Here is an 18,900-nt window from a genome sequence, read left to right as displayed (position 1 = left end):
GGGCATGTGAGCGGTGACCCGCAATCCAGGCTGAGGGGACCGTGTTGACATGTTGCTGTGGCGAGGTGGGAGCAGTTTGATGGAGTTTGGGACGCGCCTCTGTAAAAAGAGGCCTTTGAGCTTGTTCTTGACCATTGAACGTGATTTGATAAGTTGGGGATGGTCACGAGAGATAGTTGTTTTAGTGAATAGCAGGAAAACATTCAACTTGTGAGATGCGTTTTGAAGGGAGCTTTTCTAAATAGTGTCTGTGAACTCTTACCAGCTCTTTAATAGCTCCATAGTCCTTTTACTGCTTTCTTTCCGGTTGGAGTCGTGGGGCTCTTCTCCCCTGTCCATCATTTCCCCAGGAAGGGTGCTTGCTGCTGCAGGCTACCAGGGAGCCCGCGAGGGGAGTGCTCTGCAGTAGCTCTGCCTTGCGACCCCCTTGTTACGGAGCCTGGTATGGGAATGGGGACGTTCGGGTTAATCACAGATTTTGTATGGGTTTCATCTCTGTTTTTTTTTTTTTTTTTTTCTTTTCAAAGACATAAAATGCCCAAAATAAATTAAAAATTGAAATCATTCTGAGAAAAATCTAATATTTGATTCAGAGGCTCTAGTTAACTTCTTCCACCCAAGGATTTTACGGTGTGGTTTGATAACCTGGGAAGCTTGGGTGGGCTTTTAAGTTGGGTGGGGCGGAGTCTCTGGGGATCTTCAAGGAGTTCAAACAGTGTTATCCAGGTTGATGGAGTCTCAGATGTGGCACCAGCTTGCTGGCTCTGTAGAGTGGGGGTGTGGGGGTGGGGTTTAGAAAAGGGACAGTAGCCTCTGCTCACCTTGATGCCAGACACTTCAGTTCCTCCCTTTATGCCACTGGTGCCTCTCAAGCTGCTACCCTGGTGCTGGAGCTCAAAGGGAGTGAGTCTAAGTAGATGAATTTGTATGTGGGTTCTTTTTTTTTAAGTATATTATATTGATTATGCTGTGACAGTTGTCCCAACTTTTTCCCCCTTTGTCTCCCTCTTCCTGGTACCCCCCTTCCCTTAAGTAATACCTTTCCTCTTAGTTCATGTCCATGGGTTATGCCTGTAAGTTCTTTGGCTTCACCCTTTCCTATACTATTCTTAACATCCGCCTGTATATTTTATACCAACCAATTATGCTTCTTGATCCCTGCACCTTTTCCCCATATCTCCCCCTTCCCCCTCCCAACTTCTTGGGGCTCCAGCAGTTCCTTACACTGACTCAATCCCCACTGGTCTTTGCAGCCAGAAGTTGTGGGGACTTACCTTCCTGGCACTGGAACCCTGGGCTGGGTGGCCTGGTGTGGGGCTAGGACTCCTCACTCCCGAGATATCCCTTCCGAATTTTTATCCACCACACGCGGGAGTGGGCCCAGCCCATTTCACATCTGTGTCGCTCCTGCCAGTCTGGATGGGTGTGGTTTCTTTAATTCCATAGTTGTCAGACTTTCATTTAACTCAGTTTCTGAAGGTTCCGAATGATGGTGGTTCTATATTTTAGTTGTAATTTTGATGTGGTTGTGTGAAGAGGTGAGCCGTGTCTGCCTGTGCTGCCATCTTGACTAAGAAGCCCTAATGATTGACTATATTTAAAGTATTTCTTCTATTCTCAAGGAGAGAACAGTAAGTCAGACTTGACTGAATGTAATATTCTAGGTGAAACATGCCTTAATTTCATAAATATCTTTAAATCATTCCGTTTTTAGGACTTTTTCAACAGTACATTTATTACTATTTATGATAGGAAAGCAGCTATGTCTGAATTTGCTCTTCGTGCTCTTTGGTGTCACTGACCACAGTTTTTAATTGTCTTGCCTGTGAGATCTCGTGAGAGTTACCCTGTGAGAATGTTAATAAGTAAATTACTGTTAATCCCCGTAGACATATTGTATTAGGTTCTGTTTTGCCATTTATGCATTTAGTGTGCTTGCCCAGTCCCGAGAGAGAATGTAGTATTTTAATCTATAAACCATTAATTTGACTTGGTACTGACTGCTCCACCCACCCCCCAAAAGAAGAGAAAGGGGGGGAAAAAGCAATATGGAGTTGCTCCTTGCCTCTTAAGCCCTATCTGCATGAGTAAGAAGCCTAAGTGAAACGTGCTAAAGGTTGTGTTTGCTAGTGGAAATTCTCTTTGGACACATCATTTATTTGGGTTTTCATGAAGAAGATCATTAAAGAACATGTCTTTAAACTCCTTTAATGTCTTTAATCTCTACTGAACTTCTATGTAAAAATGCTATTAGTATTTTCCAGGAAAATCTCAAGTTAATCTGTATTGTGGTTAGATATCTAAACTGGTAGACCTGGTTGGTGAAACAGATAAACCACCTAGTTGAATTGAGTTTATTGGAAGACACCAACTTGAAACTTATTTCAATTCCTATTGGCAGTTGTATCACAGTAATTCTTCCTATTTTAAAAAGAGCTGAAAAAGTTCCATTAATATCCTATTAGGCCTAGATATAAGTAATCTTTATCATTTAGAAAAAAATGATTCCCTCTCCTGTTTCAGGACTTTATGTCTTACTGTTGAAACTTGTATCGCCCTACTATTGATTTACTAAGTCAACTATTAGTTCAGTTTTTACAAATTTTTACTAAGCACTGGCTATTAATTCATTCAACATACATTTGTTAAGCATCTGCCATGGGGCTCTAAGTACTGTCACATGCTAGGAATGAAAAGATCAGGAAAATATTCCTTCTTTCAAGTAGTTTACAGAGGAAAGGGGCAGGGAATCCAGGGATTAAGATACACAAAAGGCAAACTTCAAAAAAAAGAAATTTTTAGAACAGTTTTAGGTCACAGCAAAATTGAGCGGAAGGTACAGAGATTTCCCATATATTTCTGCTCCCACGCATGCATAGCCTCCCCCATTGTCAGCATCCCACACTAGAGGGTGCATTTGTCACCATTGATGGGCCTGTATTGACACATCATAATCATACAAAGTCCACAGTTTACATTAGGGTTCTTGTATGTTCTATGAGTTTTGACAAATATATCATGACATGTGTCCACCTTTATAGTATTATAAAAGCTTATTGATTACTATTCCTCTGGAAACATGTTTAGAGAAATTCTGTTTGTGAAACTGTTGCAAATTGTAAGGCAGTATATAAATATGAGGTGGTATTATCCAAATCCACGTCACTTTAAGCAATTGTACCATTTCAAAACTTCAGGAGCAGTCTTTAATCAATTCTAAATTGAAAATAATTTTGAACATATGCTACTCTAGCTCATTGAGTGTGGAGTTGTTAAATGGAGGCCAGGAACTCTTTTTCTGGCTAGCAGTGAATTATTTACAAAGTAGGAGAGACTATGTCTGTTTTGGAAAGGAAAAAAAAAAAAAACAGTGTTAAAAAAAAACTAGTTATGGAGCTTCAGCCAGAAATTGAAGACAAAAGGAAAGTGTAGATAATTGATGTGAATAATTATGATATATTTTCTTTGGTTCTCCCTTCATTCTTTTTATGAGATAAATATAATAAACATTTGTCCTGAATGGTTTTAAATTATTAAGGGAATAGTTTGGAGCATTTATTATATATACTTGTATCAGTTGAGAGTCCCAGCACACGATACACTTAAAATGGATAATTGAAGAAAGTTTAATAAAGAGACTGTTTACAGAGGGGTGGCAAGGGTGGTGGGTGCCTAGGAGGGATAGTGTAGCGCTGGGGACCAGCAGTGTCTAGAGGGGACTGCCACGCTTAGTTGTGAAGGAACAGCTGTAGCTGCAGCTTGGCTGTTTGTAGAGAAGCTACTGCTAAAGCTGGGCCCCAATGGGGAGGCGCAGAGGAGAGCAGGATGGGGGCTCAGTAACTATCCTGTCTCCCCTTCCTGCTGAGCATAAACAGAAGCCATGGGAAGGGGGCCTAGGTGATACACCTACCCCTTGGGAAGAAGGGAGGGAGCAGGAGGAGCAACCAAAATAATGGCACTGCTCTTTCAAAACCTGTTGCTTTTCAGCCTTTATTCTGCCTCTGTGAGGTTAGCTGAGTCTTGGACTTTCCGCAGTCATTTCTGATTGGAAGAATTCCTAGGAAATTGTACTGAACTCCTTGGGACCAGCCCACAGGAGGACTGGACGGGGCAGTTGGGAGCATCTGGGCGGAAGAAGTAGTTTGTGGCTAAGAGCTTGGGCCGTGGAGTTGGGCTGCCTCTCTTTGACTGACTCACTTAGTCACTGCATTTAAGCTTCTGAAGTCCTCTGTGTCTGTTTCCTCTTCTGTAAATGGAAATAAAAACAACACTCACCTTCTAGGATTGTTACAAGGATTGAGTTGAGTTAAAACGCACAGCAAGGCACCTGGTACGTACCATGTAAAGTCCAATAAATATCAGTTGTTGGCCTAGTTTCTTTTTTCTTTCTTTCCTTGCTTTACTGTAAATGGAACATTCCCCCCCTTTTCAGACTCATTAAAGGTTTTGTTATGTTATGTTACAGTTCTGTTTATACCCCTCCTCCCAGCTACGTTTGTCACCAAGGCGAAGCCCCAGGTCTCTAGAGCCCCCTCTCTCCGTGAAACAAGAAGATCAATGGGATACTCCCCTTTGAACATAATTAATGTCAGAAGTTCTTCTGTGATAGGTTAAAGTTATACGTATTCCCCATACACAATAAGGAATGAATGGGGCTTAAGGACGTCGCTCCGCTGCTACCTGCTCCTTTCCCTTGTGGTCCCCCCGGCCAGGTGGGAGGTGTCAAAGAACTTGGATTCACTTATTAAATACAAAATGGATCAGGTCGTAGGCCAGAACGGACTAACCTTCATGATTTTAGCACTAATGGGGCCTAGAAAGAGATATTATGGAAGATGTAATAATACTTTTTAAATGCCTTCAAAAGAGCTTTCAACGTCTTTCTTATTGAAAGACTTAAAATCCTAGAGCAAGAGTTTGCCCAGTTTGCACTGTCTTATGATAACAAGACAGTTAGTTAAGCAGTTTTAATAGATCTTTGTTCTTCTGTGGGTTTTTATTTTTATCTTGACAAGCACTTCATACTTTTTTTTACTCTCATTATTAGTCCCTTCCCAGTCTTAGGTATTCTTTCTCCAAAAGGATCTATTTATATTTTAAAAAGAGACAAAGAAGGACAGAGAAAAAAACTGATGATTGCTAAATGCATTAGTGATTTCTGCAGTGGTCTGTTTTATCACTCTGTAGGATTGGTTTGCTTTTCTGACCTGTCTATGGAAGACTAGTCCATAGCAAAAGTGAAACGGCAGTTTCAAGTTCTCACCAGTTAATTTAATCTTTACTCGATATTCATTCTACAAAATTATAAGAGATGTTATAGGAGAGATACTAATGATTCCTTAAAATATATTTGAGTGCTGTTCATTTCAAAATTTAAAATGAGTTTACTTAGAAAAATTATTTAAACTTGGAATATCACAGTAAAAAAATAAGCTTTTACTTAAAAACTTTAGAATGTTAAGGTAAAGCCTTTTTTCCATTTAAAAAACTTTTTAAAATATGAATTTAAAATATTTGTATCAGCTTAATAGTTACTTTAAAAGTTCTTGCTACCCCCAAACTCTTTTCAGTTCTGATTTCGAAAATAATTCTTTCTTAATTCTGAAGTTTAAATTTATATAAACTTCTTTTCAATGAGAACATGTCTAAGTTCATTTTCTACCTGATTAGAAACACTATGTTCCTTCACCTGTCAGCAGCTCAGTTGAGCAGTCAGACTGTATTATTCAATATCTCGTGTGACGTGAGGAGCAGTCCAAAGGAAAAGATATCCCAAATTGGTGCCACACTTGGATAGAGACATTTTATTTTTCCCCAAGCTAATTCAATCCAGTTCAGTTAACTCTTTCTTCCCCCTTAAGGACAGATCAAAAAGCAGCCATGAATGAGTGAGTCTGTCATGTGTTTGACACGTCAGTGTGTGACTAGAAAGCGGCAGGAGGGAGGGGTTCTGCCTTTAGATTTAGACAATGCCCCGTACAATGGCCCTGTCACTGCAGAGTGTCAGAGGGCTCCGATTTCATTCAGATAGGATGGGACTCGTGGGGCTTTGCTGCTTCCCGCCGCACTTTTAAACCCTTACTGCTGCCACCTTTTCAATTTCATCTTTCTAAAGGATTCTGGGACACGTTTCAGGTTGTCGCCGAGTTTCACTTTAGCATTACTTTTATGACTTTGATAAAATCTTTGTCCTCAATGTCTGTTTCTGAAAATCCCTTATCAACATAATATAATACTAGCATTTCTATTTCATAGTTCAATAATTTCTTCCTGAGACGTAATGAAATGTACGCAATCATAATATTGTTTATTCTTCAAGGATGTGATGGAATGGATTGTGCTACTGCACACGGAAAGTTTAACATTTATGAAAGAAGACTAAAAGTGTAAAAAAGTGCCTGTTGCTCTGTGGATTGGGTTGAAGACCCTCATCTTGGCATCAAAACCCTTCAAGGGCCACTTCCCCACTGCTGCCCGTGTTCCAGGGTCTGGTGTCCAGCGGTAACACTGCTGCCAGGCAGCCCCCTGGCCATGCCCTGCATCTTCAGAGTCATCTGTGTCTGGCCTGCCAACTGATCCTTCGTGTCACGGAGAATTCTACTTTTCCTTGACCAATTGCTGTGGCAGAGCAGTTCTTTCCACCAAGTGGTCGGAAAATGTCACCTTCCAGAGCGTTGTCCCCGACCTCCCCCGAGTACGGCTGGACCGTGTGCTTGTCCCCCGTGAGCTGAGGTGCACTTGCTGATGAATCCGTGTGTCCCATATGTTCACAGTGCCTGCCATGCTCACGGAGCGCAGGGACCGGGGCAAGGGCTGCGTGTCACAGGCTGGAGGGCAGGTGCTAGAGCCAGGCACCTCCACCATTACCAGCTGTGGGCCACATGCAAGTTACTGTGCCGCTTTATGGCTCTTCATTTCCTTATTTTGAGAATGAAGATCGTACCTATTTCAAGGGTTATAAAGATTGAATGAGTTAATTTGGGGAAAATGCTTAGAACAGTATCTGACACAGTCTAAGAACTATCTAAATGTTTATTAAATAAAATAAGTTATTGAACATGTGCTCTCTGCCAGTCACAGCGCTAAGTGTTTTACATGTTCACAGTCGTCCTATATGGTAGATACTGTTGCCATCCCCATTTTACAGATGAAGGAACCCAGACAGTCAGAGTTAAGTAATTTGCTCAAGGTCGCACAGCAAGTTTAGGGCAGAACTGGGATTTGAACTCACACCTCCTGGTACCAGGGCCCTCAGTCCCTTCCCTGCTTGTAACCATCATGGTGTACTGTGCAGCCTCAATGTCAGCCACTCGTTCCAGAGTTTACCCCAGTCAGGTGGAGGGGGATCCCGCAGGATGTGTTTCTTGACCTACTGGAAGATCACGTGCTGTGAGCTGGCGGTGAACGGAGAGATTGGTCCCATTGGACCCTGACGTTGGGCGCCTTGGATTGAAAACCCGGGAGGATGGGAACTGCATGTGTTAGCAGGCCGAGGTGTACTCCGTGATAATGTCCTTTGGATTTTGGTTTTGTTGTTTTCTTTTAAGCCACTCCTTTTGTCAGGCTCATCTTGAGACTGCTGGCCCAGTGATCTAGTCTGGGACCATGCAGAACACAGTAAAAACAGTGACGTCCAGGAAATGGGAAGGTGTGCCAGCTGCCTCTGTCTGTAAATGGTGCATTGTAGGTATTTAAAACATGTTTCAATCTTTTCTGCCTTGTCACCCAGCTGTGCTGAAATACTAACTGTGTGCATAGGAGTCCTGGCTAGACAAGGTCAGCCCCCAGTTCAGGAAGCTAGCACTACGGATCTTAGTCATAACACATGAAACCTTGGACATGAGAGCGATTCTTTTGAGGTGGTTGGACATGGCATGTATGCTCCGCAGATTTGCAGCCTGGGACATGTACCTGTAATAACAGATTATTTTCCAGACATGGTAGCTAACGTCCAGACTTTTTGTGTGCACAGTCAGAACTTTTAAAAGTGCATTTCTTCAAAGGATTCCAATTATTTAGCTGATAAAGCACAGGTAATGTAAAAATATACATATATAATTGTTAAGTCTTTTTGGAGGAGGTCTGAAATGGTTCATAGGACAGTAATGCTCTGTAGAAGTTATAATGGCTAATACTGTTAAGTGCAGGGTAAAAATTAAACTTGAATAGCACCGATGAAATATTTACTCATCAGATGGCTTTGAAGTTGAGCTTCTTTTGGTTGCAGTCCCCTTCCTAATGGACACGTTTCAGAGAAGAAAATGATTATAGCTCTCAGCTGTGATGTTTTCTTACTCCGTATAGAGGAAACCCTTTTTTTTTTGGTTTATTTGGGTGTTTGAATTTTGAAGACCAGCTACTTAGAAATCACATTAATTATAGAGATGGTTCCTACCATTGTGGTAGGTTGCTGTTTAAAAGATAATTTTTCTAATACCTTTAGAATTTAACTCCTTTATGCTACAGTCTTTCCAAACTACATTTATTTAATTCTCCGTTTTTATCAGGAGGAAGAAGGTGAGTGTGTGCATGTAAAATGAATAGTAATGTTACAAAGTTTAGTTTCTATAAAATAGCTCACTGGGTAAAACGCTTATGTTTAAAGGTATTTGGAAACTAAGTATTTAGAGGTACAATTTTTCAGTTCTGATAACTGAGGAGTTTTCCTTCAGTTTAAAATTGTAGTAGCTCTAGAATATTGAATAAATATTGATTTTCTTCTACATCCTGGATGAAATTTCACTCATCTGAGTGATTTAGGACTTTAGAAATTGTTACTGAAATGTTGGTTAAAAATGTTCTGTTTTTATGTTTCCTCCCAAGTGGACTATGATCCATTTTTAACATTTCTGTTTGTCTTTTATTGCTCAGTTTTCATGTGAACCCGACAAGCGGTGAAGACCTCAGGAAAATCCCGGTAAGTTGCAGAGGAGTTTAGAGAATAACCCGAAAGCAAACCACAGGCCAACCTTCTGCCAGGCAGGTGTTGCTAAAAAGGCCTCCACCTCCTCGAATCCCCCAGTTAGCTGCATATTAGAGCTCAGTGTGATGCTTTGAGGAGAAAGAAGAAAAGTAAAAATTAATCTTTATTTTTAATATGATAGGGTGAGACTTCTGTACAGTTTCTGGAAGTTTGGGTAACTGTAATTATAATTGAAGCCTGCTTAGATTTTACACATTTCATTTGCAGACTTTTATAATTAATATGAAAGCTGTATGTCAAGGTCAAAATTACAGTTATGAAATAAGAGCACGAGGAGAAGACCCTTTTTTTTGTTTTGTTATTGAGACAAAGATTGGAGAAAGAATAAAACTGTTTCATAACATTCAACAATAGGAAAAGCATCCTGGCAAGAGATCCAGTTAATCAGGAAAATATTGGAAAGACCCTTCCTACTCGGAGCAAAACCAAATATATTAACAGGCTTGCTATCCACCAGCTAAATTAACTCACATCTTTGGCAAGGATTAGTCAGATATCTCAACTTTATCTTACTGTTATTTGAAATCCAGTTTTGTATCTCTGTTCAGAGTTCCATTGCATCTTCGGTCAATTCTAAATATATTAAATCTAGGGAAGAGGTTACTTTACCAAAAATATGGGCACATGTTTTTGGTAGAAAACTAAATTCTCACTGAATAACAGAAATGAAACCTTTTATTCCAAAATGCTAGCAGTTGCTGTTTGAACCATCGGCCCTTAATGTGTGTGATCCAGATGTATAATAAGAAATTTTTAAAGCAATAACATGTCACAATTTTCTATAATGAGCTATGCCCAGGAGAAACCATGGTGGGGTATAAAGCATTCTAACTGTAGTTATTTCTTTAAAATTGTAGAAAACATTATTGAAGTAGAGGACTTTGTATTGAGTTTTTGCTGTTTTATGTAAATGGTTTCTAAGTTTTTACGTTTCATAAATACTCAAGTCTTTATAATATGGCAGTCTGGCGAGAAATGTCAGAATATATGAAGTCAGCCTTTGATCAGATAGTAAAATGAATTCTATCAGGCGATTACCTAATCTCAAACAAAATGCAACATCAAAACATCGATTTAATGTGCAGCAATTGTTTATTAAGTAACCTTAATTACAATTTCTATGTGCTTGTAAATGTACTTTTCCAAATCTTGTGATTTATTTCTGTAAAAGCATCCTTAGAATTCTTTAAAGAAATAAAATGTGAAAATTGTTTTAGTTAAAGGATTTAAAGGTGATAAAAGAATCCTTGATGTGTGATTATTTTTCTCCGGAATACTAACTATTCTAAATGACAGTTAAAGAATTACTAGGTGTTGTTAATTTACTGCAAGATACAATTAAGAGGAGAAAGCTCATCCTCACACTGATCGTTTTGGAGGAAAAGTATTTGAAAGACTTTTATGTTGAAGATTATAAGATGTTTGAAGTAATTTACATTAAGTTCTCCAATAATCGCCATCCACCAAGTTATTTTTTTCCCCTTCTGGACATAGTATTTTGTAATTAAGTTTGTATGTCTTATATGCTAGTGCCAACACCTGTCGGTGAAAGCGCAGTGTTTAAACAGGAGCAGTAGCCAGTTGAAAGGGCAGTGTGAGCTCTTTAAGGCCTAATTAAGAACTGAAAGGGAGATGAAGGGAGTGGGACAAAAGATGTGAAAGTAGCTGAGATGATATTCCCAGAGCAAAGTTCCTCATTAGAACAATAATGAGATGATCAGAGAATGCCAGGCCTTCATCTTCCCCCGCCTCTCTCTCTTTCTCTCTCCCCCTCTCTCTCTCTTACCCTCTCTCTCTCTCTCTCCCCCCCCTTCCCTTTCTCCTTCTCTCCCTCTCTCTGTCTCTCTCTCTTCTCTAGTTGCCTTTAATGTCATTTACTATCTCACCAACATTTGGTTACCAGGACAACCTTTCTTTAAATCTTCAGTTATTTTGAGTCCTGATAATTTGCTTTTGTTCAAATTTAAATATTGTAAAAAAACATACGCATTTCCTAATTTAAAAGACTAGACTGTGTGTAAAGCAGAAACAGATCACTAGCAATTCTCAAAGTCTTTTGCACAACTGTTATTTAGAATTCTGATTTAAAAACTTCATGTAATAATTATATTATTCTCTCAGGCAATCCCTAATTTCTTATATATTCATATGAAAATTCGTAACAGAGGTTGGGTGTGAATGAAAAAGGATTGGTTGTGGAAGGGGAAGAGTGAAGAAAAATTTACATCACATTTCAATATAGGAAGACATCTTAAAAACATATGTGCTATCTAAAGTGCTAGAGAAAAAAATATTGAGTACTTAGGAATTCCACTGTAGGTTATTTGAGTCTTTACCAGTTTGGAAATATCTCACTTTTAGAAGTTTTTCCAATAATAGTATTAAAACTATCTCTTCAAAAAATAATCAATTTTTGTATTTGCCTGAGAGTTTCCCTCTTCAAGCAGAATAATTTTTTGTGACCAGAAAATATTTTAATTATCTGTTGTATATATTAATTTATATTAATCTTTATATTTTATTTAGAATTATATCAATAAGCAGGGATATATATTTATTGAATATCAATTTAAAACTCTTATGCCTAATATTAAAAGGTCTACACAATTTTCAAATATGGGATAAAATCTGCAACTAAGCATAAAACTGTTTTTAATTATATTATATTCTTTTTCAGAATATAGTTTATAGTACATGTGTTCCTAAGATGTTTTTCTGCCTAGAAACTCGATGCAGAAATTTGGGGTAAAATTTTCACATAAAAGAACAAATGGAAAATTTATTGAAAAGGTCAGAAATGTATTTTCAGGAAATCTGTCTGTACGTAAGGATTAGATGGTTGTGTAGGGAAAAAAATAAGCCAAGTAATGTATCTGTTTTTTTTAGATTATGACTGTAAAGTGTCAAACATTGATAATAATCAATTATTTTGAGGTTAAATTGTTAAATAGATTTATATTATGGCATTAAATTTAGACTATGTCAATATAAAATTTTTTTGACATCTTTTCAGCCTCATTGCCTTTAGAAACATTTTAAAATTATTTTAGCTATATTATCTGGTAGTACTGGTGCTGTGTTAAATATAACAGTGTAAATGATTTTCTATGGTCATCATTTAATTAGTTTGGAAAGTCAGTTCATATATGTATAATTTGATTAAGATTAGAGAGACTCAAACATTCTATTCTTATGTTAAATTAAGAGAAAAACTTAAAAGTCAGTCAATCAGTAATGAATCCCATTTAGTTTAATTTCATTAATCCCTGCAATTCTCATAAGAATTCCTAGTTTTCATTAAATGTTTTATTAGAAAAATGAAATCACATTAGACGGATGGTACCACTCTTAAAATGCAGTTCAGAAAAATCAGTATGTGGACCAGGAGATTTTAGAGTTAAAAGGGATCTTGGAGAACGTCTCATTTATCACGTAAGGAAAGTGAGGCCTAGGTTCGTTTCTGTCTCAAGTTTGTGCAGAATTACTTAGGTGAAATTGAGAAACTTTAGCTTATTTTTAATAAATTAAAAAATATACTTACCTGTATTGTATGTCGTATCTTTTCTACAGAAACCTGCTTAATATAATAATTATTTAATAAGAACGTGCTTAAGAAGTTATAATAATGTTTATGTCTCTAAACTACGCATGACCAATGAAATGAACTGTTAAATACATGCGAGAGTATGAGTATTGAGAATTAATCTTAAAAATGAAAAAAGATTAATTGATCTGAGAACAGAATAAAAAGTAAATTCACACTTGTCTCCAGAATTATCCTTTAATTGTTGCAGAGCCACGTTCTGTAATGTTTTTAGGCGCAAAGGTAATACAACACATAAAGTTGTATCTGTTCCCAGTTTCTAACGCTAAAACAAAGTTTTTAAAAAATATTTATTACAGAATTTAAACTCACTTCCTTTAGCTTTCTTCCTATTGGTTCTGTTAATCTGGTGGAGGCTCTTACTAAGTGTTGTCTGTAACATTTCAGTGGCCCTTTATAGCTAATCTCAGCCCCTCCGAATGGTTTGACCCACTGCTGCCATTTCAGTTTTCCTAGAACTTCACTTTAATCGTGTCCTCCTTGTCTTTGGAAACCTTCCGTGGCTTCACGTCTCCCGCAGCAATAAGTCTACACGTCCTTAATAATAGCATCGAACATCCTTGGTGGTCTGTGTGGCACCTCCCATTTCAGCCCCTGTCTGCTCCCTACCCTGACCTGATTTTCCAGCCGTATGCCGCTGGTTACCTGTCTGACCACTAGGCCTGGGACCCTGTCTCCACCTTTGGACCAGCTCAGCCCGCTGCTTGAGGTGCGCAGTCAGCCTTTCTGCCTCGTGCAGGCTCCATCTTCTCCGCCGCACCCGAGGGCTTCTCTGCATCTGGAAAAGTTTCTCCACCCTGAATGCTTTTCGTTGTCCCGGAGAAGAAAGTGTAGTTTGATAACCCAAGCAACGCGTTGATATCTGTACTGTAGCTCGGTTTTGGGTGCTGGCAATCTGTGCCTTGGTGCCCGGGGGAGGGGGTGGTAAAAAGTCACAGCTTGGCTCTACTCATGAAAACTTCGGGACACGTAGCAAATTAAAGTAGAGTCTGAAAATGAGTAATGACAAATTTAATTCCTATTTTTTTTAAAAAGAGAGAAATCTGGCCTTTCTGCATTCATTGGTCCCCATCCTCCAACCCCCACTGAATGGAGGAGATACTGTTAATCTGAAAGAGGAAGACCAATTTCCTTAGTACTTTATTTTATTTTCCTTAAAGCCAGATGAAAATGTTTTGAAAGAAAGTGATGAAAACCATTTTAAGTTGTTGAGTTCAGTGATAGAACTGCGTAGAAAAAGGCATTAATAATGCTGCTTTATAATTTGGCCATTATATTTTACATAATGAAAAACGTAATTACTATATACTATAAATAGATGACATTTTTATTACATTCCTGAGGAATATTTTTCTTCTAATATTAAAATGTTCTGTGATGAAAATGAATTAAATCGGTGCCTTTTTCTTTTTTGTTTGTATTTATCTTTATGTGAAAAGAATTTTCATCGATAGAATAAGGTTTACAAAATAGATCAATAGTGAAATGGAAAAGAATGTAGATATACTGATCCTAAATACCAACATTATCATGGCTGAACTCTGAGTTTCCTGATAACCCGGGCAAAAAGAGAAATAAGATAAAGTACATAGGTATTAGTACCATGAGGAGGAAATGAACTAGTTACTCAAGGGAGGAAAAGCTGTTTGCCTCTAAATTAAAGCAGAAGTTACTCCCACGGGAGCTTCTTATAAATAAGGAAGCTCATTGATTTAATTCTGAATGCCCTCAGCATTTCGTAGCAAGAAGCAGATCTGATATCGCGGCTTCCTTATAACCATCTCCAATAAAAGTCAAAGGCATAACATTCAACTGCAGTTCAGTGGAAGTGATTTCATGAGAACTGATGTCCAAATGTGTATGTCAACAGCTTTCTGTAGTTCCTCCAAGTTCATGCTCAGAGATCTTTAGTTTTATTTATTTTTTGTTATATTTGTTGTAGAACATTGTATCTATATGTGATATGTCAGTTTCTTATTTTAGGACATTATCCACATTGTAAAAAAGGATCGTAGAAGAATTCCGATTACAATAAAGGCTTTTTGGTGCCCCTGGCCTAGTGCTTGTCACACAGCTGACTCGCCACTTTGTGAACTGTCACACCGGTTCCAGGCAAGGATGGAGGCCAAACTCAATCGGGGTTTTAAAAAACCAAACGTTGAAGTTCAAAATAATTCTGATTTTGTTCCTGATACCATATCTACTAAAGTGACCCCCTTTGTCCTGTTCCAGGACAGCAACCCTTTTGATGCCACCGCAGGATATCGGAGCCTGACCTACGAGGAGGTCCTCCAGGAGCTGGTGAAGCACAAGGAGCTCCTGAGGAGGAAGGATGCCCACATCCGGGAGCTCGAGGACTATATTGACAACCTGCTGGTGAGGGTGATGGAGGAGACGCCCAGCATCCTCCGGGTGCCGTACGAGCCGTCCAGGAAGGCTGGCAAGTTCTCCAACAGCTAGGAAGCCACTTGTACCATGCTTATAATTGGGGGGGAGGGGGCGAAGAAGGGGAGAAAGAGAAAAAGAGAAAAGGACAGAAAAAGGGAAAGGCTTGTTACCGAAAGAGACAACACTTGCAGGTTTTATGACATGCTCTCTCCTCTGTTGGGAAAAATTGTTTTACCTGTTACTATTAGCAGGGACTATCAAGAGTGACCTTTGAAGTGAGCTGAGTAATTTAAACTTTTAAAGTGGAAGTGGGCCAGGTTCTGGGTAAGTAAGCAGTTCCCTAGGTCTCAGGTGCTGGAGCCAGCCTTTAATCCCCCATAGGCCTAGAAATGTCTTCAGAGGTACGTGACTTATTCCTCAGGAACAGATTCCTCATCGGTTGATATTGTGAGAATCGAGACTGGTTGGTTTCTCAGCGTTCAATTTGTAGACAGTTTAGCTCCAGGAGTACTGCTCACTATAAACACTACTTTCAAAAACCAGTTCCTATTTTATATACATATATCAGTACGTGAATATAAGTTCACATATCCTTGTGTATAAAATACATGCATATACCTCACGTAGACAAGTGTTTTTAGGACATTTAAAAACAACTGGTTGCCTCTAAAATTAGGATGCCAATTCTTAATTTGAAAATGTATGTGTGCTCTGTTGATGCACACCCACTCACCATTGCTACTACAGTGTTACGGTTTGTTACAGAGAGGTTGCTTCAGATCGCTCTTGACCATGTGAACCTTGGTTTCAGAATGAGCTGCTACTACATATTACACCTGCATCACGGTTTTGCTCTTTATCCAGAAGTAATTCTCCGAGGTCCTTTTGTAACTTTATTAACTTCACAACAGCATGGATTTCTGGAATTCATTTTTTATCTTAACGTTGGAGTTTTGTTTAAGCTATAAGCAGAAGATAAGCGAATGCAATTTGTTTTGTTGAGATTCTGAATGCCTATAAATCACTAGCAAAGAAAATATTAAGAAGTTAAAGCTGAAGATAATTTGGGGGCAGGGGGAGTAGGTGATCATTTGATGCCTGATAATCCAAAGCAGTGGGCAAACTCTAGGAATAAAGCATTAGGCTTGGTTTCAAGTTACATAAATAATAGAACAGATGGTTGCATTTGGGTCTTGAACCAAAATAAGTTACTAAAGGAGGAGTAAGTTTGTAGAACAGATCTTTACTAGCATGACGTTACACTTTATTCTTTGTTTACCCTTTAAGAATTGATTTATCACAAAATTATATGACAGCTTTTCTAAATAAGTGTGCCCCCACAAAAAAATGTTGATTACTTCTATGAATTATCTTTATATATTTGTACAAAATTAATCTGAAATTTGAAGTAAAAAACAATGGTTATAAAATATTACTAATTACTTATTTTTTACCTTAGAAATTCAAAATACTTACTATGAAACACTGAATCTCTTGCTCTTGAATTTGAAATGAAAAACGCCCCTGTATGTGGAGACATGTATTTCTTGACCTTTTAATGAAGTGCATTTTTGTCTAAATGTATCTCTACTGAGACTTCATTGAAAGTTAAATTCAAAGCAGATATGATAGTTTTGCACATTTTAATGTTTAGAGTCATATAATACTTAGCCAAGCTTATAGTCAGTTTATAAGCTAAAATTCCTTGTTGTTTATATTTTCTGAGTTTTTTAGTTTTCCTGTAAGAGCATACATTTTGAAACTGAAAATTTTCCCCAAATACAAAAATAATTTTTTGAAATGAAGACATGGAGAAGGAAAAATAGCTTTACCATCTTTTCCTTGTTATACATTTCTTTAGTAAACCTCAAAACCTGGTGTAGAATTTTATTTTCCCATTTGAAGTCTTAATAATTATTTCTTAACATGGTGCCATTTTTAATTAATATTTATTAAATATTACAAAATTCTTAGTATTTGTTTTTTCTGTTGTTAGTATAATTGAAGCTCTTCTTACACTTTTTTTTTAAATACCAAAGTCCATGTGTTTTTACTATTATGACAGATTATTTGCAGATATTTTAATATGCTTTGGCCAAATTTGCTCTTTATAGAATGAACCAAGATGTTGGTTTTGTATTGGGGGTATGTTTTATGTAAATAGAGCTCATTAAAAAGTACGGTTCAAGTAACTGCTATTCTTTTTATGAGGAAATTCATTTTTAAGGAGACATTCTTTGCTTGTATAAAAACTGTTAAGAATTAGACTTATCCATATGTGAGTGATTTGGTTATAACTGACTCAATATTTTTATCTTTAAATCTAAGACAAGAATTCTATTGAAAACTCAATCTGCATTTATCACTGCCTAAAAATGTTCTATTTGGACGTTTATGAAGTTTTACTCATGACTTAGAACACAACGTATTATATATATTTTCAGTCTGTCAGTATAATAAACTGAAAACCAAAAGTGAAAATCAGCTCCCCAGTAAACATATCAGTGTTTCCTGCATTTGGGCAGAAGTGCAGAGTAGTTTTATTTCCTAGCGTTGTAGAAGAAAGGCCAAAAAGATCACCTTTGCTTGTTTTTCCAAAGTATTCTAATGGTATATTGTGTTAGTAGCTTAGAAATGGAAATAAAATATATGTACTTGTTAAATAATGCGTAGCACTAGAGGCTTATAAACGGATTTTATTTATGCTTTAAAAAATGCACGCTCAAAAATATTTCCACCAATAAGAGGATTTGTTTAAAAAAAATCACAGAATTGATACTTATCTCACACCTAGCTTAAGTTAATATACTTCTGTTATGTAATTAAACTATTTCTATTATTTTAAAAATAGTATTATTTTACAACCAGTGCCCCTTCCACCTTAAAAACTCAGTTTTGAAGATACTGAACGTACTGTTCTTCTCCTTAGGCTTCCATTCCATTCACTGAATACCAGGGCCCTGTCTTAGGGGTGTATATAAAATGACGCATCACCATTCATGAGAAACGTTGAAGTATTGCTTTTGGCAGCTGGGTTCTGCAGTGAGCCTAGTTTTGCCATTCTCCCATGAATGTAGTGTTATCCATAGATTATACATAACTACGTCTATTGCTTTTGGCAGTAAATGAAGATTTAGTTGTAATTTTCCAGCTGTGAAAATGTTGCCTTGTATTTAAAAGGGTTTCCTGAATGGGAACCTCAGTAAAACGCAGCTCATTAGTGACAGCCTTGCCTTCCTCCCTCCTGCCTTCGCCAGCTCCTCTGCCCTCACCCCCCACCCCTGCCACCCCCGTAAGGGTGCTTATTCTTTCGCAAGGAGAATGTAAAAAGAAAAGAACTGTCTTTAATATATCTCGTACTTGTTCCGCTAGAGCTTTTCTTCTCCGCTGTAGCTTTGTAGGAAAAGCGGCCTACCTGGGATTTGTAAGTCATGCGGAAGCTTTGATGTCTGTGTATTCATCTGTCTCGTAGATGTGCTAGGTGTCACCTGGGTGTGAGTAAGTGAAGTCTGAAGCAAGCTCACTCACTCGCTCTCTTTGAAGTATGCCGTAAAGGAGCGCAGTGCTGCTGGTTCGTGATGGTAGGTGTAAGGGTCTGTCAGCACACATTGGAAAGCCCCCATTTTCACAGATTTATAACTTTCATAATCCGGATGCAATTACTGGAAGTATTTAATATGCAATAGGTAGCACCTTAGCTAATTAATCTGCCTCTGAAGGGTTTTCTGATGTGTTTAAGACGTAGTATAGAAGCTCTTCAGGCATTAAGCTAGAGTTAGCATTTTATTTCCTTTCTTGTTCTGTGCTGAAAAATCCACTCTTACCATGGAATTGAAGTCTGTAACAAATGATACATTTGGCCTATTAATCTTCGAAGCTTCCAGATGGTTTGTATTTTGAGGTACAAAAAAATGCTGCAGATCTA

At 37.9% G+C, this 18,900-nt stretch overlaps 1 protein-coding gene across 1 annotated transcript in view; it reads left to right on the top strand.

Moving 5' to 3' along the window:
• The window catches only part of RAB11FIP2 (RAB11 family interacting protein 2), a 34,169-nt gene extending 17,775 nt beyond the window's left edge, over positions 1-16,394 (top strand). Inside the window, exons 4-5 of the mRNA XM_090278671.1 lie at positions 8,872-8,917; positions 14,820-16,394. Coding sequence (XP_090134797.1) covers positions 8,872-8,917; positions 14,820-15,047 — 274 coding nt within the window. The 3' untranslated portion in view covers positions 15,048-16,394. The remainder of the gene's footprint in view (positions 1-8,871; positions 8,918-14,819) is intronic.
• The last annotated feature ends 2,506 nt before the right edge of the window (positions 16,395-18,900 follow it).

The sequence above is a fragment of the Furipterus horrens genome, unplaced genomic scaffold, assembly GCF_987537825.1.
Source record: "Furipterus horrens unplaced genomic scaffold, mFurHor1.1.pri manual_scaffold_5, whole genome shotgun sequence".
NCBI lineage: Eukaryota > Metazoa > Chordata > Mammalia > Chiroptera > Furipteridae > Furipterus > Furipterus horrens.
Note: the sequence above shows the minus strand (reverse complement) of the source record. Positions and strands in the feature narration are given on the sequence as shown.